Genomic DNA, 12,833 nt, shown 5'->3' with positions numbered 1-12,833 from the left:
CTAATTCCAACCCAACCCTAACCCTAACCACAACCCTAATTCCAACCCAACTCTAAGGCTATGTGCCCACGTTGCGGATTCGTGTGAGATTTTTCAGCATCGTTTTTGAAAAATCCGCGGGTAAAAGGCACTGCGTTTTACCTGCGGATTTTCCGCGGATTTCACCTGCGGATTCCTATTGAGGAACAGGTGTAAAACGCTGCGGAATCCGCAAAAAGAATTGACATGCTGCGGAAAATACAACGCAGCGTTTCCGCGCGGTATTTTCCTCACCGTGGGCACAGCGGATTTGGTTTCCATATGTTTACATGGTACTGTAAACCTGATGGAACACTGCTGCGAATCCGCAGCCAAATCCGCACCGTGTGCACATAGCCTAATTCTAAAGGTATGTGCACACGCTGCGGAAAACGCTGCGGATCCGCAGCAGTTTCCCATGAGTTTACAGTTCAATGTAAACATATGGGAAACAAAAATCGCTGTACACATGCTGCGGAAAAACTGCACGGAAACGCAGCGGTTTACATTCCGCAGCATGTCACTTCTTTGTGCGGATTCCGCAGCGGTTTTACAACTGCTCAAATAGAAAATCGCAGTTGTAAAACCGCAGTGAAATGCACAGAAAAAACGCGGTAAATCCGCAGCGGTTTAGCACTGCGGATTTATCAAATCCGCAGTGGAAAAATCCGCAGAGGACCAGAATACGTGTGCACATACCGAAACCCTAACCCTAACCCTAGCCCTAACCCTATTCTAACATTAGTGGAAAAAAAAAAAATTCTTTATTTTTTTATTGTCCCTACCTATGGGGGTGACAAAAGGGGGGGGGGGGGGTCATTTTTTTTTTTATTTTGATCACTGAGATAGATTATATCTCAGTGATCAAAATGCACTTTGGAACGAATCTGCCGGGGGGTGGAACGGAGCACGGAGGGGGGTGGATCGGAGTGCAGGGGGGTGATTGGAGCACAGGGGGGTGATTGAAGCACGGGGGGAGCGGCCAAGAGCACGGGGCGGAGCGGAGCACAGGACAGAGGGGAGCCGGAGCAGTGTACCGGACAGATCGGGAGGCGATCGGTGGGGTGGGGTGGGGGCACATTAGTATTTCCAGCCATGGCCGATGATATTGCAGCATCGGCCATGGCTGGATTGTAATATTTCACCAGTTATAATAGGTGAAATATTACAAATCGCTCTGATTGGCAGTTTCACTTTCAACAGCCAATCAGAGCGATCGTAGCCACGAGGGGGTGAAGCCACCCCCCCTGGGCTAAACTACCACTCCCCCTGTCCCTGCAGATCGGGTGAAATGGGAGTTAACCCTTTCACCCGATCTGCAGGGACGCGATCTTTCCATGACGCCACATAGGCGTCATGGGTCGGATTGGCACCGACTTTCATGACGCCTACGTGGCGTCATGGGTCGGGAAGGGGTTAAGTAGCTGTACGGCAGTGGACAACCCCTTTGAAGCTAAATGTCACAGCATTCTTGTGATTTCCATCACATACGCGTGTTGGAGCATGTAGGACTACATTCATCTGTCATGTTTTTGTCATATCATTACACACTGGGACTGGCCCGACACCTATTGGACAGAGTCAGTATAACACACAGTTTCTTATTCATACATTTCCATAAATAGGTTAATATCACAATGTATTTAAAGACGGTGTTCACTATTTGGACAACTTTTTCTCATACATCTCGCTTGGACAGCACAAAATAATATAGCTTATTTATACTCCCATACTGGCGCCGTTCCGGCCATGTGTGTGTCTGTCTCTCTCTACGCCGGTGCCCAATCAGCGCTAGCGTCACTGTCCCCGCCTTTGTACAAATAGAGCATGACGCGGAAGCGAGGGATCACCTGCAGCCCGGACTTCCTCTTCATGTTCGATTTGTTCAAAGGTGGGGACAGTGACGCCAGCGCTGACTGAGTGCCGGCGTCATGTCACAACACCGCACAAGAGCCCCGAGTTCACAGGAATGATGCTGGCACGGGAAGGGAGTACAAGTTTTATTATTTTATCGGGGCCAAACATTTTGATCAAGAATGGGTTTTCCTAATAGTGGACAACTCCTTTTTAATTTGAAGAATTTGTTTTATGGTGGTAAGACATGTTGGATCTTTCACCAGCTTGGCATATTAAACTGATCACATCATGGAATAATGGCTGCAGAGCAGAGTTAAAGGGAACCGGTCACCCCCAAAATCGAAGATGAGCTAAGCCCACTAGCATCAGGGGCTTATCTACAGCATTCTGGAATGCTGTAGATAAGCCCCCGATGTAACCTGCAAGATGAGAAAAAGAGGTTAGATTATACTCACCCAGGGGCGGTCCTGCTGCGGTCCGGGTCTGATGGGCGTCGCAGAGCGGTCTGGGGCCTCCCATCTTCATTCCATGACGTCCTTTTCTTGTCTTCATGCTCCGCTGCAGGCATACTTTGTCTGCCTTGTTGAGAGCAAAGTACTGCAGTGCTGGGCCTCTGACCTTTCCCGGCGCCTGCGCACTGCGGTACTTTGCTCTGCCCTCAACAGGACAGACAAAGTACGCCTGGCTGGAGCCACAGCGTGAATACAAGAAGAGGACGTCATCGTAAGAAGATGGGAGGCCCCAGACCGCGAAGCCCATCGGACCGGTCCGCCCCTGGGTGAGTATAATCTAACCTCTTTTTCTCATCTTTCAGGATACATCGGGGGCTTATCTACAGCATTCCAGAATGCTGTAGATAAGCCCCTAATGCTGGTGGTCTTAGCTCATCTTCGATTTTGGGGGTGACTGGTTCCCTTTAAACATAGTTTTGATGTCTTAATTTTATTTCTCAACTCCGTTGTGGATATACTTGCTTGTAAAGTTTAGATTCTAATTCCCACTTACCTTCAACAAAAGATGTTGGCAGAGATTAATCTGGGGGCATGTACTTTTTTCCTCACATGACTGTGCAATGAAATGAAGCTTTGGAGCAAACTTTCTCCTGTGAGACCTGTAATGACACATGCATAGCGCAGAGATAAGTCATTACTAACACCTTTTGTAACTTTCACCTAGTAGCAGCCAGTGTGGGGGGGGGGAAGGAGGAGTAAAGCAGAGCTGACACTGCCCTGAGATTTTAACTGCAGAAGGTGTTTGTAATGACACATTAACTTTACTATATGCTACATATCGGGTGCTGAGATCATACAGGATAGCATGGCCCTGTATTACTTCTATCATCTAGAGAAAGCAGGGCCTAAAGCTTCTCTAGAGATGTTTTTTTGTTTGTTTGTTTTTTTCCCTCCCTCCCCTCCATGACCTATTCTGCTTATAATTGGGCAGTGTCGCGCAGAGGGGAAAAGTCCATCCCCCTCCCCCAGAGACATATTTTCGCTAGCACCCCCTTGGTTGAAAGGGAAATTAAAATCAAAACTTTACAAGTTACTATCTCTGCAGCGGAGATGGGAAATTAAAAAAAAAAAAAAGTCATAAGTTTTATTCAGCTCTGCAGCCACTATTCCGTGATGTGGCCAGTTTTAAAGTATATATGCATGTATTACACATTCCTGAATGGTAGTGGAGCTATCATTCCAAATCCTTTTTAAAAGGGTCTTACAGTCGGTAGAGGCAATAGCCTATACATGGGATTGGTGAGAATATCTAGCTCGGTACTGGTCTGACTGCTGGGAACACATCTACTTAAAGCTATTACAATTTTCAGGCAGCGCTATAGTCTTCTGCCTCTTGCACACCCAGGTATATGTTGAACTAATTGGCTTTAATTTTCTTTTGACTGTAGATCTTAAGAAACATACTTCTGAGGACAATCCAGATAAGATGATGCTTGAAAAAGCTATAGAATCACTAAAAGAAGTTATGACGTAAGTAACTGCATACACACAGTAGGTTTCCTAGACAAGAGCCTCTTCGAAGTGTAAGGCTACTTTCACACTTGCGTTTTTAGCAGTCCGTCGTTTTGGGCAAAAAAAAACGGATTCTGCAAATGTGCCCACAGGATGCGTTTTTTGCCCACAGACTTGTATTAGCGATGGATCGCCACACGTCGTGCAACGGATCCGTCGTGTTTTGGTGGAACGTCGGCACGAAAAAAGTTCAATGTAACGTTTTTTCGTACGTTGCGTCCGCCATTTTCTACCGCGCATGCGCTGCCAGAACTCCGCCCCCTCCTCCCCGGACTTCAGAATGGGCAGCGGATGCGTCGAAAAACTGCATCTGCTGCCCACGTTGTGCACAAATTTCACAACGTACGTCGGCCCGACGCATAACAACGGACCCGTACCGACGCTAGTGTGAAAGTAGCCTAAAGGTACCTTCACACATAACGATATTGTTAACGATATCGTTGCTATTTGTGACGTAGCAACGATATCGTTAATGAAATCGTTATGTGTGACAGCGACCAACGATCAGGCCCCTGCTGGGAGATCGTTGGTCGCTGAATAAAGTCCAGAACTTTATTTCGTCGCTGGACTCCCTGGAGACATCGCTGGATCGGCGTGTGTGACACCGATCCAGCGATGTCTTCACTGGTAACCAGGGTAAACATCGGGTAACTAAGCGCAGGGCCGCGCTTAGTAACCCGATGTTTACCCTGGTTACCATGCTAAAAGTAAAAAAAAACAAACAGTACATACTTACCTACAGCTGTCTGTCCTCCAGCGCTGCGCTCTGCACTCCTCCTGTACTGGCTGTGAGCCGGAAAGCAGAGCGGTGACGTCACCCCTCTGCTTTCCGGCTCCCAGACAGTACAGGAGGAGAGCAGAGAAGCAGAGCGCAGCGCTGGAGGACAGACGGCTGTAGGTAAGTATGTACTGTTTGTTTTTTTTACTTTTAGCATGGTAACCAGGGTAAACATCGGGTTACTAAGCGCGGCCCTGCGCTTAGTTACCCGATGTTTACCCTGGTTACCGGCATCGTTGGTCGCTGGAGAGCGGTCTGTGTGACAGCTCTCCAGCGACCAAACAGCGACGCTGCAGCGATCCGGATCGTTGTCGGTATCGCTGCAGCGTCGCTAAATGTGAAGGGGCCTTAAGACTTTGTGGTAGACGGCAATGTAAATGCTGGGAGAGATTTATCTGATCAATCACTGGATACTGTCTGTTCAATCACAAAAGTAGAAGAACTGCGCTCCATCCATGTGTAGTAGTAGAAAAGGGACTTTATTCCGTCATAATGCAAACGTTTCGACCACAAATAGGTCTTTGTCAAGTATACAATACAGTGTAAAGGACCTGCTTAAATAGTGTGGATGCACCAATCACCATCAAGCCACAGCCCACATATATAATATTTACAATACATAGCAAGTAACAGACATCAGATATGTAAAGTTAGTATCATTCACAATATACATAATCCTAATACATACAGTATAATCTTAACCTTACGTGCAACAAAAATCAACATGTTGTTTATCACATTAATAACAAATGGAATCAATGCATCTTTATTCCCCTGGAAACCTTCACCCAATCACTTGGGTCATATATTAATTATTCCAAGACGTCATGAAAATAACCCAATCGAATCTATTATAGAAAAAGCGCCAAAGGGGACAAACCACATATCCATGATCATTGCTCAATCCGGCATATACACACTCGCCAATCCTATCCATGCTGCTAAAGCCGGGTCGCGCATACGTCACCCCCCAGCGCCTCCCACCGGGACAAACGGCCAGATCACATGTCACGTCACCCGCCAGCACCTCGTACCAGGACAAAACAGCCAGATCACATGTCACATCGGAGCCACAATGCAAGTGCGCAGGCGCGCAGCGTCATCGGAAGAGGCATCATCACATGATCAGAACGAAGCCCCAGCCAGCAACACTACACGTCCACGTCACGAGCCAGCGACACCACGTGACCGTAATCAGACAGTCACCTAGGAAACGCTGACATCACGCAGGCGCAACCCAGTCATGTAAAAACACCCTGCCAAAACATATAAGCGCCTCACAAAAAAGGAGATCACTCATCTGTGTGAGATCCATCATCCATCCTCATAAAGGCTAAGGTGTATAAGAATAAAAAAAGGCTATCCACACTCATCCTGTACTTAAATCCATAGAAAAAGAAGAGAAACTAATAATTCTTATAATTGATTGATAAAGATTAAGTACCAAAAAATCCCCAAAAAAACACAAAAATCCAAAGCACAAAATATGGGCAGTCGGGGCAAGGAGAGGTAGAAAAAAAAACATATTTAGGTGTTATATACACTGCTCAAAAAAATTATGGGAACACTGAAACAGAATATAACTTTAAGTAAATCAAACTTCTGTGAAATCAAACTGTCCACTTATGAAGCAACACTATTTGACAATCAATTTCACATGCTGTTGTCCAAATGGAATAGACAACAGATGGAAATTATTGGCAATTATCAGGACACACTTAATAAAGGAGTGGTTCTGCAGGTGGGGACCACAGACCACATCTCAGTACCAATGCTTTCTGGCTGATGTTTTTGGTCACTTTTGAATGTTGGTTGTGCTTTCACACACTTGATCGCATGAGATGGACTCTACAACCCACACAAGTGGCCAAGTAGTGCAGCTCATCCAGGATGGCACATTAATTCGAGCTGTGGCAAGAAGGTTTGCTGTGTCTGTCAGCATAGTGTCCAGAGGCTGGAGGCCAGACCTCATGTGGCTGGAGTGTGTCAGCCATTCCTGTAAGATGAAGGCATTGAAGCTATGGACTGGTCCGCCCGTTCCCCAGACCTGAATCCAATTGAACAAATCTGGGACATCATGTCTCACACCATCAACCAATGTCACACTGCACCACTGTCCAGGAGTTGGTGGATGCTTTAGTCCAGGTCTGGGAGGAGATCCCTCTGGAGACCATCCCCCGCCTCATCAGGTACATGTTCAGGCGTTGTCGGAAGGTCATACAGGCACATGGAGGCCACACACACTACTGAGCATCATTTCCTTGTCTTGAGGCATTTCCACTGAAGTTGGATCAGCCTGTAACTTCATTTTCCACTATGATTTTGAGCATCATTCCAACTCCAGACCTCCGTGGGATATTAGTTGTGATTTACGTTGATCATTTTTAGGTTTTATTGTTCTCAACACATTCCACTATGTAATGAATAAAGATTTACAACTGGAATATTTCATTCAGTGATATCTAGGATGTGGGATTTTAGTGTTCCTTTTTTTTTTTTTTGAGCAGTGTATAACACCTAGACATGTTGTTGGTTTTTTGTTTTTTTTTCTCCCCTTGCCCCCTGACTGCCCATATTTTGTGCTTTGCATTTTTGTTTTGTTCGTATTTTTTTGGTACTTATAATTGATTGATAAAGATTAAGAAGCATAGTTGCTGTTCATTTTCTATGGATTTAAGTAGAGGATGAGTGTGGATAGCCTTTTTTTCTTCTTACACACCTTAGCCTTTATGAGGATGGATCTCACACAGATGAGTGATCTCCTTTTTTGTGAGGCGCTTGTATGTTTTGTCTGGGTATTTTTACATGACTGGGTTGCGCCTGCGTGATGTCAGCGTTTCATAGGTGACTCTGTCTGATTACGGTCACGTGGTGTCGCTGGTTCGTGACGTGGACATGTAGTGTTGCTGGTCGGGGCTTCGTTCAGATCATGTGACTATGCCTCTTCCGATGACGCTGCAGGCCTGTGCACTTGCACTGTGGCTCCGATGTGACGTGATCTGGCTGTTTTGTCCTGGTACGAGGTGCTGGCGGGTGACGTATACGCGACCTGGTTTTAGCAGCATGGATAGGATTGGTGAGTGTGTATATGCCGAATTGAGCAATGATCATGGATAGGTGGTTTGTCCCCTTTGGGCTATTTTTGTGACGTCTTGGAATAATTTAATATATGACCCCAGTGATTGGGTGAAGGTTTCCATGGGAATAAATGTGCATTGATTCCATATGTTGTTAATGTAATAAACAAGATGTTGATTTTTGTTGCACGTAGGGTTTTTAAGATTCTATGTATTAGGATTATGTATGTTGTGAATGATATTGATCTTATGTACAGTACAGACCAAAAGTTTGGACACACCTTCTCATTTTAAAGATTTTTCTGTATAAATGGCCCACCCAAAAAAGTTTGCCTCATCACTGAACATAATGTTCTGTGTAAACTGAGGGTACTGTTCCAATTTATGTTTTGCCCATTCTGCAAATTCAGCGCGCCGATCTGGGTCATCCTCGTTGAGATGCTGCAGCAGCTGGATTTTGTAGGTGTGCTACTTGTGAGTAGCTAATATCCGCTGAAGGGATGTTTGACTGATGCCAGATCGGCGCTCTGAATATGCAGAATGGGCAAAACAAAAATTGGAACAGGACCCTCTGTACACAGAACATTATGTTCAGTGATGAGGCAAACTTTTTTTGGGTGGGCCATTTATATGGATAGACCTAAATAACATGGCAATGGTGACAATTTTCGTGCGTAGGGTGTCTTGCATTGAAATCTGCTGCAATGACCCGGGTACTGCGTTCACCAGACATCAACACAATTTCTATCCGCTCCTCACGTGTTAACCTCTGCGACATGTCAATGGCTGTAAACAGAGAAACTTGTAAATAACTCATGAAAGAATAAAGTTACGTTAAATCCAAGCACACCATTGTTTTTCTTGTGAAATTCTCATTAAGTTTGTCACATGACCATCTTCCCATTGGAAAAAGTTGGATTCAAAATGGCCGCCATGGTCACGACCCATCTTGAAAAGTTTCCCCCTCCCATATACTAATGTGCCACAAACAATAAGTTGATATCACCAACCATTCCCATTTTATTTAGGTGTATCCATATACATGGCCCACCCTGTATTGCCAGTGAATCTGCTCGAGGTGGGAAAACTCAGCCGCTGCGAGGGCACCTAAAAGATACTGTGTGCACATGCCCTAGCCAGACAATTCTAAAGCCATAACTGCCTGGGATTGCTTGAATTGCATATATACAGACCTGTGCAGTAGGTTCTCACTTATTGCCACTCCTTGCACAGCTGGACACCACCAATAATTGGTTGGTGTCTAAAAGGCCACTGGGTCCGTCTTTTACCAGCAAGTTGCATTCACAACCATAGTCCTATAGTATGGCAAGTGATCTGTTCCTCCCATGTTTTCAGTACTCAGTGTTTTATAGATCTGCTTTTCAATTATCTCCTTGGGTTTTTGTCCCAAAGATTTTGGGGAGAGTACGCCTCTTGCATGAATACACATTTCTCCATCGTCTCATTGGGGGCACAGGACTGTGGGTGTATGCTACTGCCGCCAGGAGGCTGACACTAAGTAGGTATAAAAAAAAAAAAAGTTGGCTCCTCCTCCATAGTATACACCTTGCCACTGGCCCTGACAGCTCCAGTTTATGCTTAGTGTCCGTAGGAGTCACATCTCTGGGTTTTCCCAGATGCTTTTTTTCTCTGAAGATAAGACAGGGGCGACGGACCCTTTTGAAGGGGTCCGATCTCCCCAAACCAACAACGGGCGAGCACGTGGAGTGTCGCCTCCACGTATCCTCTCCCGCGACGTGGGATTTTTTTGCCGGACTAAGAACCTGACCACCCTGAGGTAACGGAACCCTAGGTTGTACAGGCATTCATTCCTTGTCCGTGCAGCCTCCACTTCATCACCAATGCACGACTACGGTGTTTAAAGGAGGCAGACGGTCCCTCTCCTCGCCTTCTGAAGGGTGTAAGGAGTTAGGGTGCCTGCACCGTCTTTTAATATTTATATATTTATATGTGGATTTTTTTATGTCTAACCTTATGCGCTGTCAGAGGGCTGCACAGGGGGGGCTCCTGCTTCATCGCGCGTTCTGCTGGCGACTATATCCGGCGCTGTGCTGGTTTCCAGCGTTTTTCCCCACAAGCAAACTTCAGCAGAGGCATGGGCGGAAGTCCCGCCCCTTTTTTAGGCGGTTTCCTGTTCGCCTGAGGCATTATGGATCTTGTAGTCTGAGCATGGGCGGAAGTCCCGACCCTTTTTCGGCGGCTTCCGGTTTTCTCTGTACAGCCTGTGGCATTATGGGTCTTGTAGTCTGGGGGAAGTCCCGCCTCCATGGCGACGGTTTACTTCTGGTTTCGAGCACCCAGCTTTCCCGGGAGAGCAGGGGAAAGAGTGAAATCTAGATCCCTGCTTCGGCCTAAACCGGGTCCATGTGCGGTAACTCCTCCCACTTTTTCAGGCATCGGCCCTGTGAATTAGTTTATATGTGTGGTTTGCACAGGAGACATGGTTCAGTGTTTGAGAGCATACGGGGACACAGGACTGGGGTAAGTGCTACTTCCCTCAGCCTGACAACAGTATTTGTTCTAGACCTAGTAGCTCATAAGGAGATACGGAGCATAACGGCTTTAGAGTCATCATGTCTAGAAACCCTAAGACTCACTCAGTTCTGTATACCTCATGCATTACCTGTCAGTCTGCTTTTCCGCATGCGCAAAGTAACCATCTCTGTGAGGCTTGTGATTCCGAGCGCGTGCAGGAGCCCCCGTCTGCTACCCTGCCTGCTACCCCGCCGGCTATCCTGCCGGGTGTGCCTGTACCTGGGTCAGCAGTGTCTCCCCCTGAGTGGGTCATATCATTAACGCAGTCTATGGCGTCTCTAACAAAGGCGGTTGAGTCCCTTCAAGCCCCTGTCAGGGACATTCATCCGCTTGTTTTGGAAAGATCCTCCGATTTTCAGGATCCTCCGGCCTGCAGGGGCCGTACTCCCTCTAGGCAGACACAGGGAAAACGATCCCACACAGCGTCTCCCGGTCCGTCAGGTGCATCAGCATCTTTGAATCCTGTCTCTCGATCTCCCTCTCCTGCGGAATTGAGTGAGCACGGTTCGGACTATGACTCAGAGGGGTCTTTTGATTTAGAAGCTCCTGGTTATCAGGAATCTGTTGACAGTCTCATTGAGGCCGTTAACCAGACTTTGGGAGTAGAGGATGTGGCCACCTTACCTTCTGGTCATAAGGTGTCCTTTAAGAAATTCAAGCAACCTCATAAGGTGTTTTCTACTCATCCTGAGTTTGAGGATTTAGTCCGTCACATGGAGCGACCGGATAAACGTTTCTTAGGCCAGAAGGCCCTAGGTGCAAGGTATCCGTTCGCTCCAGAGCTTTGTAAAAAGTGGGCAGAATCCCCTTCAGTGGATGCTCCCGTGTCCCGTTTGGCCTCTAGTACATAGTAACATAGTAACATAGTTAGTAAGGCCGAAAAAAGACATTTGTCCATCCAGTTCAGCCTATATTCCATCATAATAAATCCCCAGATCTACGTCCTTCTACAGAACCTAATAATTGTATGATACAATATTGTTCATAGTAACATAGTTAGTAATTAGTACGTTGCTGTCTCTTCCTAATGGGTCGTCTATTAAGGATCCGACTGATCGGCTCCTAGAGAGTCTAGCTCGGTCTCTGTTTGAGGCTTCAGGGTCAGCCCTCGCACCGTCTTTTGCGGCCACATGGGTTGCCAAAGCTATGATAGCTTGGTCAGAGTCTGTAACTAAGGCTCTTCAGGATAAGGGGTTTCCTGTAGAGGTGATAGAGATGTCAAATCAGATATCTTTAGCAGGAAATTATCTGATTAATGCATCCTTGGATGTGGCAAATTGTTCAGCATTGGCTGCGGCAAATGCTATTGCTATCAGAAGGGCCCTATGGCTAAGAAATTGGCGGGCGGACTCTACTTCAAAAAAGTCCCTTACATCCCTTCCTTATCAAGGTGTCCGTCTTTTTGGCGAAAAATTGGATCAGCTTATATCTGATACCACGGGAGGTAAAAGCAATTTCCTTCCTCAACAAAAGGTTAAGCAACCTTTTCGTCGCCAATTTCAAGCAAGATTTAAATCCTTTCATAACTCCCGGTGGTCTGCGGCACCAAGCGCAGGTCCCCCAAGTCGGCCTGTCCAAGACCGGGAGCACCAGGTCTCCTATAGGGCCAATCCATTGGCAAGAATGCGGTATCAACCGTCAAGATCTAGGGGATCTAGATATCCTCGATCTTTGGCTAAGTGACTGGAGGCAGCCTCTCGTCGCTTCCAACAGAGTAGGCGGTCGCCTACTACTGTTCCATCAGTCCTGGCTGTCAGTTGTTGACGACAGATGGGTAAGAGACCTGGTGGTTTCAGGGTACAAAATAGAGTTTTCCTGTCTCCCTCCATGCCGGTTTTTTCCGTCCAGTCTTCCCAGTTCAAAAACCCATCTAAGAGCTTTATTCAGAGCAGTCGAGTCTCTTCAGTCCAACGGGGTCATTGTCCCTGTTCCAAAGGAAGAAAGGTTCAAGGGGTTTTATTCAAATCTGTTTACGGTTCCCAAAAAGAATGGGACCGTGAGACCCATTCTGGACCTAAAGTGTCTAAACAAATTCATCAGCACTCGTCGCTTCCGTATGGAATCTCTCCGCTCGGTCATTGCGGCTATGGAAAGGGGAGAATTCCTGGCTTCCATAGATATTCAAGACGCCTATCTGCACGTTCCTATATTTCCTCCTCATCAAAAATTTCTACGGTTTTCCATAGGCGAGCGACACTTCCAATTCACTGCATTACCTTTCGGGCTCGCCACTGCTCCCAGGGTGTTCACGAAGGTGATGGCAACAGTGGTGTCAATCCTGCACTCTCGAGGCATAGTCATTCTGCCTTACTTAGACGATCACTTAGTCAAAGGACCAACTTTTCAGGCATGCAGGGACAACGTCAACATCTCTTTGGACACCCTAGCTCGTCTAGGGTGGCTGGTCAATTTAAGGAAGTCATCTCTAGTACCATCTCGGAAGATCTCTTTTTTAGGGATGATCTTCGACACCTCTCGGGGGCTAACTATTTTACCCCAGGACAAGGTACTTTGTCTCCGGCA

General features: G+C 46.6%; 1 protein-coding gene across 6 annotated transcripts in view; it reads left to right on the top strand.

The window, feature by feature from the left end:
• Nucleotides 1–12,833, top strand: part of ECT2 (epithelial cell transforming 2) — a 136,633-nt gene that overhangs the window by 96,092 nt on the left and 27,708 nt on the right. For all 6 annotated transcript variants that reach the window (XM_069727307.1, XM_069727305.1, XM_069727306.1 and 3 more), the window contains one exon: nt 3,776–3,857. In XM_069727307.1, the coding sequence (XP_069583408.1) occupies nt 3,776–3,857 (82 nt within the window). The remainder of the gene's footprint in view (nt 1–3,775; nt 3,858–12,833) is intronic.

Source organism: Ranitomeya imitator, chromosome 5 (assembly GCF_032444005.1).
Source record: "Ranitomeya imitator isolate aRanImi1 chromosome 5, aRanImi1.pri, whole genome shotgun sequence".
In the NCBI taxonomy this organism is placed as follows: domain Eukaryota; kingdom Metazoa; phylum Chordata; class Amphibia; order Anura; family Dendrobatidae; genus Ranitomeya; species Ranitomeya imitator.
Note: the sequence above shows the minus strand (reverse complement) of the source record. Positions and strands in the feature narration are given on the sequence as shown.